Genomic DNA, 17,773 nt, shown 5'->3' with positions numbered 1-17,773 from the left:
TATATATATATATATATATATATATATGTATATATATATATATATATATATATATATATATATATATATATATATATGTATATGTATATATATATATATATATATATATATATAATTTTTTGTTTGTTTGTTTTTTACAAAAAAGCTTTTAAAATATGCGTTATATATCTGTGTGTGAGTGTCTCAACTTTAAAACTTTGGACCCTGCATTACCTAACATTTCTGATGAGAATTTTCTTTATGAAAATTTAAACATAACATGACAAAATTTGTACAATGTAACTGATGTATAGATTAATATCTTTTCCTCATGTTCTTTTTCCCTATCTAAGTAATTAATTCATTCATATTTAGCTTAAAAAATAATGAAAGCTGCAAAAAATCCCTCTTATATGAAATGTCCAGATGTTTTACTGTTTATTTTCTTTTTTGTAATTCCCATTATTATCAATACTCTAATTAGCAATTTTCTCCATTTCAGTAAAAAAAAAAGAAAGTCTTGGAGCAAAAAATACTGTCTTCATTCTTTTGATTTTGTCGTAAGATCTGACCAGGCCAGAGAAAGTGTCATACTCTAGATGATTAGCTCGTGTATTTACTTTTTTCACACACCAGTGCAAAATAGATTTTCCACAAAAAACCTTTGGCTTGATATGTGACACTACTCCCACTCTCCTGCCAGGTACAATTACTACAGCATAAAGCACATGACAAGTACCTGTTTGAAAAACATTTCTTCAGTAATCTTCAGTAGCAGTGGGACGCTAAAGCCCTGTCGCCTCTTAAATTGGCTTTATGAGAGAGTAAATGCGCCTAGTTTAACTTATAAAACATTTAACAGCATAAGGTAAGGGGGGACAGCCCCCAGTCATTATTTATAGGAAGACAAAAACAGCTCTCTCATTTGCCGTGCAGGACACCGAAAATATAAACAGCAAAACTCTACAATAACCCTCATGACCACATGCAAATTAAAACCAAGCTAATTTATCATGCGCCGGTCGACCACTGTTGATGAGGCCCTTCATTTCTCTCCAAGTGCTTTTGGGAATTAAAAAAACAAGGCTTATAGATAGGTTGAGTGGATTATTCATATGAACCTGCTGATATTCAGGCTAGCATTAGTAAGAACATACTTCAACACTCAGAAGGATTACAATTGATTGCATTCTATATATGACTGTACTATACTTTTAAAAATACAGATAGATATTTATATAGCCTAATTTAAGTAACACTATTCACATCATGAATTATGCACATATGTACAATTTCAAATAACACTAGTACAAAAATGGATGGATGGATGGATGGATGGATGGCTTCATTATATGGTTGATATAATGAAATGGGTCCAATGTTCTTTTGGACTTTATCAGCTGTTTCTATTCACCTATTTTTAGCTGTTTCCATTCACCTATTTGTATGCAAATTTTGGGATGTTGCTTAAAAAAAATGATGGATGGAAAGGCCAAGATGCGCATACATTTTTTAAAAATGCGCTTAATGGTGGAGGATTAAAAAAAAAGTTATCCGATAACAAGACTTGCACAAACTATGATAGAAACGCATTTACCGAATAAATCCAACAAAAAACTCATGTGACTTTGCCCTAACAGAGATTATGATTGGATATCTGGACTTTTGAAATGCACAGCATCTCAAATGTTGACTTGGTCATTCTGAAATGCCTGAGCCAAAGTCTGTAATCAAAAGGACGTGGTATAATTTCCTCCCAATACTGTCTCACACGATTCTGTTCCCAAACACCAGCCATCAGACACTTATGATGTAGGAAAAAGAAGCACAGTGGCTTCCCCGATTGCAAAAAATTGTTTTATTACATATATTTTGTGGCAGTTTCCCAGAAAGTGACAATTTTGTTCTCTTTGTTCATGGCGATTGAAATTGCACTTCATTCACAAATGTTTTATGCGATATTCCACGTTTGCACCTAAGTCAAATTCACAACTTTGGATGGAAACCTACTGACTTTCATTGTTAAAAATGTTAAATATTCATCAAAATAACTTACTTTGTGTTAAAATAAAGAAAGAAATGCATTCAGGTTTGGAATTACATCATTTTCATTTTGTGGTGAGCTATCCCTACAAGAACTTAAGAACTAAATTAGATGTAAATTTTACTTGCATGGTGACAGTACAAAGTTCCACGTACTGACAGAATGTATGTGACAATATGTAATACATGAACTGGAACATGTAAGACAGTTAAACCTCACCTCATCATAGATGCTGTCATTCTTCTCGAAGTCTCCAGCCTTTCTCGGAAGCACGTGGACATGGACATGCTGTAATTACAAGACGAAACGAGTGGTGGTTAATCGAAAAACACGTTCATTCAGCAAAGCTGAGGTCACTGTCAGTGAAAGTAAGGACAGGTACACTCAACCACCCTCCATATCACTTCCTTCATTACAACATAGTCTTCTGGCAGCTTTTCACTGTTAACTTCTCTTAAATCATGCAAGAGTTACTGTAAATTCCACCAAGCGTGCATCCGTAAACCTCTAAGACTACTTCTTTTAGGATTTTAAAACTTAAATTGACTTTGTCAGATGTCCTCAGTGAATTCCCTTCTGCAATATGCTGTCACAAACTTGGCCATCTGCACAGTTAGTTTGCAGAACTGTGCTTTCCTTGGGTGCACATTAGCAACGTAATTTGAGTCCCAGTAGAACACGCTCTGTTTTAATGAACAAAGCATTAGCTATTTAGTATAAAGTGCCAACCCAACATATTTGCAGTGTTTTCAATCCCATATTTTTTTTTTGCACATTAGCATTTTGGTTTGGAGGGCTAGGTGCATTATCTAGGGCAATGAAATTACACTTTTTTTATTATTATTATTTATTTATTTAGCAAAGTCAACATTTAGTATGACCAACAAAGCCAAGTCATTATATCATAGAAAGAAATGACATTATAGAAAGGAAAGGACCCCTGCAGACAGGGGCGATTCTAGGATTTTCATTTTAGGGGGGCTCAGCCCCCAATGAGGGTATGATTTAAAAATAAAGTTAGTTTATGGTCTAATGCGCATTATTAACTAGTTTCATTCAATCATCCAGTAACATGCATAATGCAGGGTTTTATAATCACTGAGGTACCAAATGCGAGGTATTTAGGGGGTTTCGGGGGCATGCTCCCCCGAGAAAATTTTGATTTCTCTGATCTACATATGTGCATTTTAAGATGTTTTGAAGGCCAAAAAAATTGAATAACAACAGCTTTAAAACCATGTGCGGGCAGCTGTTTTTTTTCTCTCCTCATCAGCATCACACTCTTTTTCTCTTTGTTTTTATCTTGCTCTGTCTCTTCCCCTCCTAAAGCTGAGCTTTGACTGATATAGGCTTTTCATTTGTGTCTGTCAGTGAAGAAAGTAAACATAGGGTCAACTGATAGGTTGATTTATGAATCATTTTCAGACAAAGCTACCAGGAAAGCTAGGTAACTAAGTTTATTAAATTCATTCACAATATGTACACATTCATTATTGATCTAGGCCTAATACATGACCGTAGACAGGGCTTTATAATCAAAGAGGTCATAAATGTGAGGTTGTTATGGGGTTAAACATTTTTATTTCTCTGATATGTGCATTTCAAGACGTTTGAAGGCCAAAAAGGATAAGAAATAGATTTAAAACCTGCTCTCTCCTCATCTCCATCACTCTCTTTTTCTCTCAGTCTCCTGATCTTGCCCTGTCTCTTCCCCTCCTAAAGCTGAACTTTTTTAATTTACTGAAGGCTACAAATTGTATTATATTAATTCTCAACATGTACACATGCATTATTAATCTTGTGCCTATGAAAACAGCTTTGTTAATGTTTCTTGTCCCCTCACAATGACATAATTACACGTTATATAGGCCTATTTTCAGCTCAAAATGGCGAAATTAGACAAAAGTTTATTAGTTTTCTAATTATTTTTGTCATTCGTTTAACATTTATGACCTAAAAAACTGTCAAATATAAAATGTTTAGTTTAGCTACTTACATCTTCTTAACTCGCACTTGACCGTAAACTGAAGCGTCAGTCGTGCTGCTAAAATTCCATGTAAAATTCGCGCTCAGCAGCTTCTGTGAACATAAAGCCCGCCTACTTTGATTTGATTGGTCATCTCAAATATTCTGACACTGACGAGAAGTGAAAGACCAATGAGGCTCAGATGAACAAACACACACACACACACGCGCGCCTCTGTTTCTGACCTGCGCTCTGCTTGGCGCTGCTGCCGACTGAAGATGAAGAACATTATTTAACCTTGTCAAAGACAAAAAAATATATATACAGTATATATTTTTAGAATAACAACATTTCTTACTCCAAGTTTTAGGGGTGCTGAGCTCCTTTTTAGGGGTGCTGAAGCACCCCTAAAAAGGGGCTAGCCTCGCCCATGCCTGCAGATCTTGTATGTCAAGGTCACAGTGTTGGGAAAGTGCACTTTCTACATGAACTAGTTCAAAGTTCAGTTCACAAATTTTTTAATTTGTTCATAGTTCATACTTCAAAAATTTTAACTAAGTTCACAGTTCCAAAAATGAACTAGTTCATAGTTCTTTTTTTCCATGTTGCTGCGAGATATTATTTTTCAAAATGATTGCCACAGCCCATATAGAACCACAGACAATTATTTGATCAGTTTTAACACTGAAGATATGCGTCAGATTTTTTCCATCCTCACCTACCTTGTCATAAAACTCGTTTAAATGATCATACGACGCCTCCTTGCTGCTTTTTGTTTTGATGAGTCATTCATGAACGATCTATTCATTGCGTCTGTCACGTGACAAATGAACGAAAGACTTGGAAGGTAAAGTAATTATTTATGTTCCCTGTAAACTTTTTGACTGCATTATAATGATTTCTTAATTCAGAATATGATCAAGATTGCGTAGGTGGATGTGTTCTGGGAATTTGCCAGTTAATAGTATAACATTTAAAGCCCCTTAAATGAACGAAATGACTCGAAAAAAAATTTGTTCATTTTGATGAACGAGATCGGCTGGTGTTGCCAGATTGGGTGTTTTTTCCGCCGGTTTACAGTGTGTTTTAGCCGGGTTTTCGTCTGGAAGTCTCTATAGAAATCTGGCACTCCATTGAACGAAGTTAAACTGAGAGAGCGTGCCGTTCACAGACACCAGAATGAACGAGTTCACAGTAACGTTCATCAGGCAGTAATACAGTACGTTCAGTTCACGTTCACCCAAAATATGAACGAGTTCATGAACTATCGTTCAATGAACGCATTCAGGCACAACACTGCAAGGTCAACAAGTCTATTAACTCTTGCCCTGCCATTGACAAAAAATTCCGTCATTTGTGAGGAAACGCTTCCCCGCCGTTGACGGAATTTTCCGGCTTTCTGTGTTTTCACTGTTATATGGTAGGGGGCGCTATGACACATCATCTGAAAGAGTACAGCATCTCCGGATCAAAATACATGTGAAGAAAAATCAGAAACTAGCGATAGCATATGTAAGCATTTGCATATGTAAAATAACACGATCATCAACATTAAACAGCATACAAATCAAAACTGCTTAATGTTACAGAATGAAATGTCGACCCAGGACGAGCTACAGGACTGTGAAGCTTTGGGAGTGCTGATGGACTCAATCTACTCCATCTGTGTTTTGATCATCGTTCTGAAATTGATCCGGATGTAGTCTTTGACATAAATGGGATTTTCTTAGCTTTTTGTGCAAAATGTTGCCTTTTTATGAAACTTACCCACATTCAAGTGTTGTTAAAACAAAGAATGCAAGAAGCTAGAATAGCCTATATATTATTATTATTTATTTATTTTTTAAAGCAGGTCGGTTCTTTCTTTTGATATATTGCATGTTCAGATATTCATACACCAAAATATTCTGGGTGCCATGAAACTTTGGTGAAAAATGATCAAAAACACTGGCGGTGGCTGGCAACTTTTTTTAAAAAGGAAATGCTGGTGAGGAAAGGGTTAAATTATCAGATAAGCTTAGTTAAGGATTTGGTGAAACTCTCCAAAAACGTGATATTAATGAACTATTTATAATAATTTTTTTTTTTTTTTTTTTAAGGATTAAGAAGGTGTGTTTACTCACGTGTATTGTAGATGTAAGAAAAAAAAAATATATATATTTTAGTTAAACCACTTGTTCATTAGAAGAATGTGTCCCTACCTACTGTATACTTTTGCAAATAACTGAATAATACAGAGATATTTCTGTGTGGTTCCTTGAAAAATACTATGTTCTGACCTCTTTCACTTTCACTCTGGTGAATAATATGGATATAAATTATCCATATGTTTGACCTGTTTTTATGAGCAAAAATGGAACAGTTCAAGTTTCTTTGGAATTTCTTAACAATTTCTTAAGTTGAAAGCTTAACAAAAGGTGGGGAAAAAAGAGATACAAAAAGAGATGTAAAACTGTCACTGTTCTTTGAAATTCTCTGTAAAAGATATTTAAATGTATATATATATATATAAAAAAAATAAAATAATCAAAGTCACACATCAAGACAGTAAAATGGAGGCCTGTCACCATCCTCCCCCAGTAGTTTTGTAATGTGTGATCATACGCTATTAATGTATCAGAGCTTTCTGCATGAAGACAAGCGACATGACAGTATAATGTGGACAGCATACATAAAAACCTGGAAAAGTAAAAGAGCAGGTACAGAGTCGATGAGGTACAGATGTGATTGGTTTCTCCTTGAAATAAGTCATGTAAAGTTTAAACGAACATGATTTTACGACAAAGCCTGTTCTGATTGTTTTATCTTATCAGCAAGAACCTATACTTAGCCTGACATAAATCAAAACCAAAGATAAACAATATTATCATCTGCCGTCCAAACCGTCAACTTTTTAGAGCTTTTCACACCGTGCTGAACTCTACCAGGGTGTAATAACCTAATTACAGTGCTTTTTAATTCATTTTTCATTAGTCTGTTGTGATAAACAGCTCAGGCTTGGCGAATAAGTATTTATAAATGTTACAAACAAGATAACATGTTTGGAGGCATCTGCTTTGTTGCAATGCATTTTCTATTTAATGAGTGCATTTGCATAATGTCTGCATTATTAAACTCATCTACCTTGAGGAAAGTATGGAGAAACACAGCGCACACACAAAGCCATTTCATCAAGAAGACTTTATAGAGGCCGCTTAGCATGGAGAAGGAAAGCTCAGTGGACCAGAGCGAGTGGCAAAGGCCGGCAACTGAATAGTGCAGAAAATTGGAAGGATAAAATGGGTGATTTTAAGAGCAACGTGACAATGTGCAGAGAAATACGGACGGGAGTTTGGGGTCAGAGTCTGACATTCATTGTTACTCAATACATGATAAAGAATGTGGATTACCTTGTACATGATTTTTTTTAGACTAGTTCTATCAAGTGTTTATGCATTCAAATAAAAGTAACAGACATATTAAAGGACAACAATTTCAAATCTCTTAAAAACTTGGTTTTGGAATGATATGTGTTTGAGTAAACAAAATGCCCTTTAAATGCAGCAGAACTGTAAATTCCATAAAATTCTATATCATAAAATGCATAGTTTCAGATGATGCTAAAATTTAGCTGTGCTAAAATACATAACATAGTAACAGCTAACTTCTAGCTATAATGTGTATATCCCTCCACAGCACTCATGGAGAACACATTCTGTTTTTGTTTTCTGTACGTGCCAATATATAGCCTACTGTGAAAATGGCTAACAACACACTTTAGCTGTTCGTGTTCACAAAAGCACAATCTCAAATTGTATTGCTTCTGCATGGCTGAGAAATAAAAACATTCTTCATTCATAAGTCCAGGGTAAAAGTATTATGATGGTTTAAAGCTGAGCAAATAATCTCAAACTGGTTCTAAAACGTATATTTTTAATCATCAGGTTTTTCACACTGTAGTATCCGTTTCTGAAGTGTTTATCATCTCACAACTTATACAATTGTTCATTTAGATTTTAAACAACCTTATAAGCTTAGAATACCTTTCTTCAAACTTGATTTCCACAATGAGAGAGAAAGCAAATATCTAAAGCTGCAACCAACTTCCACTGCAGTAAAAGGTTTGTAAAGTGCCTGCTCTTCTAATTAAAACAGATGTCTTTTAATTAGCTTTTGACGATGAACAAATGTGCAAAATGGCCGCACTGCTATTTATATTGTTTAGGTTAAATTCAGTCAGACATGTAGACAAATGCATTTTGTCACCAACAGCTGGCCTCCAATTAAGACATAGGGGATCAAAAGCAATGGAGGCTCACAGCCCAAACTACCTATTAGAGGAACAGACATCTTTCCCCGAGTCATCCACTGACATTGCATTGGCTCAAAACGTATAATGCCTTGCTGAAAATGATTTTTATTTATTTATTTACTTTTGACACAAATATCACCTCAAAATGATAGGTCCTGAAAATTGTGATGCCTTCTAATATACCTAATTTTTGGCCGAAATGTAAGGCAATCTCAAAAAAGCATTGCAAAGAGCTCAGTCCAAATAAATAAAGGAGTGAGTGAGTGAGTGAGTGAGCGAGCAAGCGAGTGAGTGAGTGACTGAGGGAGTGAGCGAGTGAGTGAGTGCATATACTTGCTTTATATACTTTCACCAACGTTGCATTTATTTAATTGAAAATACAGTACAAAATATTGTGTAATATTTTGAAATATTATTACAATGTATAATTGTGTTTATAATTTATAACTGTTTTCTATCTCCATATTAAAATGTAATGTATTCCTGTCATTGCAAATTTTTCAGCAGCCAATACTTCAGTCTTTATTCTAATATGCTGACTTTTACCAATTACCAATGTTGAAAACAGCTTTCATGATTAATACTTTTGTGGAAACGTTTGGTAATACTTTGATGGTCCCCTATAGACATTCTGTTTACTATGAGTAACGTTACAGCTGCATGCCAACTAACTCACAGAGTATTAGTCGAGCACAAGTGGTAGGGTTAGGGTTAGCAGAATAAGATGTTAGGGTTAGTAGAATAAGCTGACATGAGCTTGCAAAGTTAAAGGAGAACTCCAGTCAATTTTAACATTGAGCTCATTTTTTTGTAAATTTGGAGTGCTGTCAGTACAGAGAACAACAACAAAAATCGGTGTTGCCTACACCGTGTTATCCTCTTTTTAAAATTTGCACCCTGTTGACTTCAATGGGGAAAGTTTTAAACCCGCATCCTGTTTTCGGTCGAAGTCCACAGTAGTCGACTGTCGAGTTCACGCGCATAGGTTTAGTTACCTATGATCACGTGCGTGAACTCGACAATCGACTACTGTGGACTTCGACCGAAAACAGGATGTAAATACAGGTATACGAGCGCTGGCTGAAATAACATCACTTTTATTCATATCTTGCACATCTATACTGCAGTCAGATTCACAGTGTTCACTCTGAAGGAATCACTCACATTGGCTGGGCACTTGTAATGACACATCAAGGATGTTAAGAGGCTAAAAGCAGGTTTAAAACTTGCCCCATTGAAGTCAACAGGGTGCAAATTTTAAAAAGAGGATAACACGGTGTAGGCAACACCGATTTTTGTCGTTTTTCTCTGTACTGACAGCACTCAAAATTTACAAAAAAATTAGCTCAATGTTAAAATTGACCTGAGTTCTCCTTTAATCTGATCAATAAAAATATATATTTTATTGATCCAAGTTGTTTAAACTCACAGACAGTGTGAATGCAAAGAGCAACCTAAGAGCAGTCAACATTCTGTTCTTACAAGAGATTTTTTCTGTTCTTTTTCCTCTTTTTTCATGCTGGCCAGCACACAGTATGTCTCAGAAACCATTTGCTAAAAGGTGTGCATTTGGTAAGGCTGTAGGAGAGTGGCTATTTGATCGTGTAAATTCAATAACAACAAGACCTCTGGTTAGGTGAGTGTTCACCACTGAGCCACAATCATACAGTGGGATACATTTTGTGGACATGTTTTCTCATGGACGGAGAACAACAAGATAATGATGATAACAGAAACACAACGTGTATCATCTCTCAGCACATAACCAGCACGGTTGGTAAAAAAATATTCTCGGAACTGTCTGTTTGTCTGGAACATCATAATGGACCTACACTAAGAGAAGAGCAAATAAAGCTTCTAAACATGAAACCCTCAGAGCATGGACATCCTCACTTGTAAATGATGATTGAACAAGTTCTAAATCCATCACAAATGGCAAGCCGTTGTTCAGAAGAGTCCAAACACAACTCAGTTATGCTGGTAATGATGAATATGCTCAGGAGTTTTTAACTCCGAACCATCACGCAGTGCAGGCGAGATAAATAACCATCCAAAGCAAGACAAATGACTGAATTCCTAAGTCACTCCCCAGTTTTCTGCTAGATGGAGTATACGGAAACCCAATTTCACCATATGAATACTTAGATCTGTCTTCTGTCTTCATATAGCTCTAGGCAGAGAGGTTAGTAAAATGTTTTCTTTTCTATAGAGTGCTGCTCCTTTATTCAATCATAGATCTATTTTTTTGTCCTCCTTGTACTCCCGGCACCGAGCACCTGATTGCAATAACGTGAGTGATAAATGGACCCAATGCTTTAGCATAGCAGATGTGCTATATGCAAGCGATAATCTGTATTCGTAAAAGAACTAGGCAGGGTTCTAATTTAGAGTAACTCCATGTTTGAAATTAGTTTATAAATCATGGAAAGTGCACTAGTCGGTTTAAGAACACTGAAAACATTTATTTTTTTTTTGCCATACTGTGGGTTTCTGTCCCTTTTGTGCGACCGCAGACATGCAGTGTGTTTTTGATAAGGACTGACTTTAGCTGCGTCCAAAATTACTTCCTACTACAAATATAGTCTGTTATAGGGTGACGGAATTTTAAAGAACAATTTTATTCACTATAGCCTCTAGTTCACTGTTTTATACCCATAATGCATGATGATTTATAGTGAATAACTGTTGTACAACTCACTGAACACTATATTGCCCATAATCCAATCCAAAAACAACAAAAAAATAGGACACAGTATGCAGTTTCCTTTATTCCTGCAGTGTTTATTTACACTGGAACTAGGCTACTCTTTCACTTTTAACAGTAATCGTAATATTGTGAAATATTATTACAATTTAAAATAACGTTTGTACTATTTTAGTATGTTTAAACTTGAATTTATTCCTGTGATGCAAAGCTGAATTTTAATAATCATTACTCCAGTCTTCAGTGTCACATGATCCTTCATAAATCATTCTAAGATGCTGATGTGCTGCTCAAGAAACATTTCTTATTATTATTATCAATATTCAAAATTTTTATAACAATAACAAGTTTTTGCTCTTTAATATTTTGGAAACTGTGATTTACTATTCAAATGTTTGAGATAAGTAACATTAAAATAATAATAATAATAATAATAACTAATTTATGCTTTTATTCAGCAAATATGTTTTTTTTTTAAAGCAGAAACTGCTGTCATCAAACATTGATGATAATAAGAACCATTATTAATAATTGATCAGCAGTCATAATTATTTAATAATAAATTAGCATATTAGAATGATTTACATTATTTTAAAGTCATTGTAGCATCATTTTACAGTATTACTCTTTTTACTGTATTTCTTATAAAATATATTTTGATTAAATCAAAAGCATGAAAAAATATTCATAATTATATACTGTTGACAAAGTATATGTATAATTTGTAATGATGTATGTACTCTATAATATATGAAGGGGTGTGAAAAAGGAAAATATGAAATCCATTTATTTTTTACCACTTCTGTATTGACAATCTACACCATCTTATTGTGATCACATACCGGCTGAAAAATTGCTTGAACTATTAAATTGGCAAATAAAAATAAAGATTAAAAGAGTCTCCATGGGGACAACTTGCAATCGTTTTCGCCATTTTACACAAGCCCTATTTGGGGGCATTTTTCAAAGCACATCAAATCACCCTCGGTAAACTGTCCTGACTGCGAGACTTCGGGGCAATCAATAATTCATGGTGCTTATTTTATACATGATTTAGAAACTGGTCAGGCAAGATGGCAGCTAGCCTCTGCGCTGAATTAAAATCCTGACTATCTGCTTCGAATTAACCGCCTTTATCCCAGATCGACTGTTACAGGTAATCTTAACTAAGCAAGAGCTCTGGAAACTTCGGCCAAACGGGTGAACCTGAATTCCATTCTGTAATGCCGTCGTGGGCAGAAGTGGTGATTTAGAACGGGTCTTTGGCAGCGGGCTGGAACTCGAGCATTGCCATTAATCGAATGACAGCGATGCTGTTTTTCTCTGCTGGGGAGGATTGATGTTCCCAGCGTGCTGTGTGGGGCTAATGAGCATGAGGGAGATGAGACGTAGGGGAAAAAGCAACATTAACAACACCAACAAATAGACAGTACGACCAACAGCTTCCAAACCCATCCATTAAGCACTAGTGAATATTTATGGTGCTGCCCAACATCTTTTTTTCCCCCTGTTTTTGCTCTTTTATTCACTTTTTTTTCTTTTCTTTTTTTTTTTTTGGGTTTATACAGCCTTTCCAAACCAATGGAATTCAGAAATGTATTGCAAAACTCCTATGGAAAATCGATTTTAAAATGTATAAAATGAAATGGCAACACTTTACAATAAGGCTCATTAGTTAACATTAGTTAATGTATTAACTAACATGAACTAACAATAAGCAATACATTTGTTACTGTATTTGTTAATGTTAGTTAATAAAAAAAAATGCATTCATTGTTTGTTCATGTTAGTTCACAGTGCATTAACTAATGTTAACACGATTTTAATAAAGTATTAGTAAATGTTGAAATTAACATTAACAAAGATTAATAAATGCTGTATAAGTGCAGCTGTTTATTAGTTCACGCTAACTAATGTAGTTAACTAATGTTAATTAATGAAACTTATTGTAAAGTGTTACCAATAAAATAAAATAAAATAAAAAAATATAGTTTACTCTAATAGTCACTATACTGACAACTGCATGCTCATTCGAACCTGTTAATTCTGAGGGAATGTTTACTGAGTCTCAAGGGTCTCAGTGTGTAGCTAATTCTATTTACACAAACCCGTCCTGATGAGTCATGTGACCTTGAGTAAACTAATATAATGACTTCAGTCATGCCAATTTGCCACAGATGAATGTGGGTGAGTGAGGAGTTCTAGGAAATGTAATTAGCAGGTTGTTGCCGTTTCCTTTTCCCATAAACATTTTTGTTTTTCCCTGAAATAACTCATTAATAATTAGTTCCTTACAGAATACACAGCAAAATCGACAAAGACATGACACTCTAATTAAGATGATAATAACGATAAATTGTATTTTATATAGTGACATAAAGCATCTTCTCAAAGTGCTGCATTCAAGATAAACAATGCATAAATGAAAAAAGGCAATTAAAATCCAAGCAATAAAATAAAAGAGCAAAAGCTTTGAAAATACCATAAGTCTGAGCTTCCCTAAGTTCAGGAGTAGGATAATTCCAAAGGATAGGAGCACAGGAAGAAAAATGTCTGTCACATATCGATCTTAAGCGGGTTTGAGGAACAGCAAGCATATTAGATTGTGAAGGGTTAGGGTAAGTGGAGGCCGAGCAATCACAAAAGATGCCCAAGTGGTGATAAAAAGATATTAAAGAGAAAAGGGCCTAATACTGAGCCCTGAGGAACACCAGTGAGTACGAACCGATCTCAGACCTCTGACCACCCACAGAAATGTACTGGCAATGGTCAGTAAAATAAGATTTAAACCAGTTTAAGGCTGTACCCGAAACACCAAAAACATCTTCAAGGCGGGTAAGTAAAAGATATGACTTACAATCCAATTACAATTCATTGTAAAGCATCTATATGCATACACTCGGCTGAGTAACAATTTGTTTATTTTTCTTCACGCAATAGTGAATAGATGATATGGTAACACTTTACAATAAGGTTAACAATAGTTAACATTAAGTTAATGCATCAAGTAACATCTTTGTTAATGTCCATTGCTAATGTTCATTGTTAGTTCATTTTAGCCCAGGTCCATTAAATAACATTAACAAACAACTTTTGATGTTAATAATTAATATCAGTAAATGAAAATAACATTAACTAAGAATAATAAATGCTTAAATATTAAATGCATGAATGTGTTTAGATGTGTTTTTAATTGTTAGTTTATTTGGAACCTTATTGTAAAGCGTTACCAATTTTCTTACATTTCTGCTTAAAAAATAGGTATTATTATCCAAGAGTCATAATAAGCCACGTTCACTATGTGAGAACTATCAGTTCAGACACTGAAAACATCTTTTTATTTTTAATAGAAGAAAGAAAGTCATACAGGTTTTGAAAGACTTGGAGGTAAATTACAATTACAATTGTAAAAAAAAAAAATTGCTAGGAATCCACACAATCAGGAATTTCATGTGAGGGCAAGATACTTACCAGTCAGACTTCACATCAGGTTCAGTTGGTCATGCAATTACGCCACATTGATCAACAAAATATTGTATAGTCTTGTGTGAGATGTGCTTCATACATCGTTACGCTACTGACAACAGACAATGGACCTTTTTGAGGCTATGATTACAGGGGTGGTATAATGCCCTTTTCACAAGATGTAAAATAAGTCTTTGATGTCCCCAGAGTGTGTGTGTGAAGTTACAGCTCAAAATATCCCACAGATATTTTTATATAGCATGTTAAAAGTGTCAATTTTTGAGGGTGAGCAAAAACGCACCATTTTGTGTCTGTTCCTTTAAATGCAAATGAGCTGCTGCTCCCAGCACAGAGGGCGGAGCTTCAACAGCTGCAAGCAGCTCACACAGACATACACTGAAAATTTCAAAAACTTTTAGCCTTTTATGTTCAAACCGGATTCAGTCAAAGATGGATAAACTCTAGTAGAGGTGACAACATGAAGAACGCAACAGGACGTTTCTGAATGGTGAATTTATGTAGCTTATGTGTAGTTATCTTCTAGTCATTGATTAGCATATTCTGTCTTGATAATCTATATGTTCCGGGGGCGGGGTTTATGTAAATTTTAGGGTTAGTGATGTCACTAACCCAGGAGCAATGTCGTGTTGTCCCTACCAGCCGTTTGTTGTAGTCCTTAAAATACGATTTCTTTAAAAGCAAATATCTCCCTTTGCTTTGAACTTTTGAGCGTTGCAAATTTGAAGATGTTGTTTATGCTCAAACAGCAACATTACACACTAACTAAAGTTAGAAAAGTGAAATCATAATCAACCACCCCTTTAAGGCTACAATCATAGGACTCACAAGCAGTGTGATCCCCCTTCCCAAAGTTCAAAAGAAATCCACACCAGGCGGCATCTGAAGAGGCTTTTCTGGGGGTCAGTTGCATATCTGTCCTCATGTAAATAAAATCTTTAACTTTCAGTCTGTAATGAAGGCAGATTATAGAGGCTGTGATAACAGCCTTCAGTCACATTCTCGTTCCACAAAACTTGACCTCTCATCACTGAGCTCTCAGACATAACAAATACTGATGAATATCAGCGTAAATACAAGCCTGCGCTTTTAAATGGATGCCTATCAGGGAAACGCTATGATATTGACTTAAATGTGCTTGTTAAGCAGGCGAAATTCTAACAGCTCTTTCATTTTCTGAAGAGCCGGCGCTGCGACTGAGGAAAACATGCCACTTATTTATTTTAAGACTTCTTCAAACCTCTATAATAACACTCAAATGAAAAGCCATTTTTAGTTGTGATTAAAGTGACTACACATTTATTTATTAAAAAAAAAAAAAAAAAAAAAAAAGAATTGAAAGAGGTGTTTATAACAGTGGAGAGACTTTGATTTTTCTTTCTTTGATTGTCATTTTTAAGCTAATTAATTGACTAAAAGTAGCATGTTCCACTGTCCAAAGCACAATGGGTTGCTCATGTTCCAGAATCCAACGATATGCATTGGAATTCTGTCAAGAGGCATTGGAATTCAGACCAATCCCACCACAATTAACATAATTAACACTACTGCCATTTTAATACAGCTCCACACCTCAGGCCACAGGCAAGCTGCTCTCATACACGCATAATTAATACGCCTTACCACATGGAATTAAATATGACTTCACACATGAAAGAATATTTAACTGATGTATTCAATTAGATAATATGCACAAAGTAGTACAGGCAAATGTGGAAAGGCCACAAAAATCGCTCAAAATCACAGACTGAGCTTCTCGGGGTGTGTGGGGACAGGTAAAGGTTGTTGTCATTTGTTTTGTTCTTAATAAACATCCCTGGTCTTATGATTCATCAGTACGTATTATTCATTTTAAAAATCTGTCTTTGTAATATCGTTGATCATCAAAGTGCAATCACTATCCTTTTCAGCCCAACAAAAGAAATGTCCCATCCTACATTTTTGTATTGTTGAATACTGTACTCAAGTAAAAATGTCAGATTATGGAAGGACATATTGACTTGATTTATTGCAACTTTATATTGAACGTAAAAGTCAATTTGAGGTTGGAATTTATATATGTAATATAAAACATAAAAATTAGAGAGACAGGTTAAGTTGAGAAAGTAGTAAGCAGAATGTTTATATTTATTTTATTGGAAGTTTTATTTGAATATATTAAATCATATATATATATATATATATATATATATATAGGCAGTACGTTATTTCATACTCAAGAGCATTAACCTTTTAGCGCCACTCACCGGACATTTCAATTGAGAATGCCGTGATCATTTTCCATAAATGTCGCCAAAGTCAATATTTTTTTTCCAATGAGCCTTGGTTGCAATAAACACACAACAAAATTACTACAACTTTCATTTCAGTAGCCAGCAATTTCTTAGGAATAGCCAGAAAGAGCAAAGAGCAAGGAAATCCAGATGAGATCCCCTCACTTCACCTGTGGCCGCTAGCACAGCTTTAGGCAAAGTCAGAGTAACAAAGAACTTTCCGAATATGCAGTCAGCCGTCTCAAAGCAAGTCAGTGTCACTATGCCCACAAGATATGGACAAAGCATTTTAAGCCAGACACATGCATAATTGACATGCTCAAAGGGTTTAGGACTGTAAATGAAATACAATTATTATTTAATACAAGATGAGTGTCACAGAAGCCTCATGATAAATTTAGAGGGAGCACTTATTAAGACCCTACCTTCACCGTCTGTCCTGCCTCAGGTCCGTCCTATTGGGAACAGAAGAAGATAATTAGTTGGGAATTCAGGAATACCTCTGTCAATAATTCAGCAGCATTTTAATTTCAGATGGATCGCTGCACTTTCACGTGACCATGTGAATGTCAAAGTGCCTCATTCCTTCTTTTTTTCTTTCTTTTTTTTTTCTCCACCTCTTTGGGTCTGTTAAGACTTTGAGCTAAGAGAAACTTAAAATATGTTTTAAATAATTAAGTTTAAATAATAATTAAATAATTATTTCATTATACATAAATGTATACTGTAGAATTAAAGTCAAGTCACCTTTATTTCTTTAGCGCTTTTTACAATACAGATTGTTTCAAAGCAGCTTTACAGTGATATCAAGAAAATAATGCAACTAAGTTGTTTTTCGGATAGTGGATATAAGGAAATTGTGTTTTTGTCCAGCTTATGTAAGTTCAGTGTTGATTCATTTCTGTTTCTAAAAAAAAAAAAAAATTATATATATATATTTATCTATACAGCCACTCTGGAGAAACCAGTGATGTCATCGTCCAGCTCAGTTCAGTTCTCATACAATGGTGTCAATGCAGTCAGATCAATAATA

The 17,773-nt window shown here is 34.9% G+C and overlaps 1 protein-coding gene across 4 annotated transcripts in view; it reads right to left on the bottom strand.

Moving 5' to 3' along the window:
• Positions 1-17,773, bottom strand: part of fhit (fragile histidine triad diadenosine triphosphatase) — a 328,718-nt gene that overhangs the window by 61,636 nt on the left and 249,309 nt on the right. For 2 of the 4 annotated variants that reach the window (XM_084101375.1, XM_084101374.1), the window contains 2 exons: positions 17,166-17,195; positions 2,243-2,311 (listed from right to left, as the gene is read on the bottom strand). In XM_084101375.1, the coding sequence (XP_083957501.1) occupies positions 2,243-2,311; positions 17,166-17,195 (99 nt within the window). The remainder of the gene's footprint in view (positions 1-2,242; positions 2,312-17,165; positions 17,196-17,773) is intronic. The other 2 variants (XM_084101377.1, XM_084101376.1) reach the window with 1 other exon arrangement.

The sequence above is a fragment of the Abramis brama genome (assembly GCF_963993115.1).
Source record: "Abramis brama genome assembly, chromosome: 23".
Taxonomy (NCBI): domain Eukaryota; kingdom Metazoa; phylum Chordata; class Actinopteri; order Cypriniformes; family Leuciscidae; genus Abramis; species Abramis brama.
This window is presented reverse-complemented; position numbering and strand designations above follow the sequence as displayed.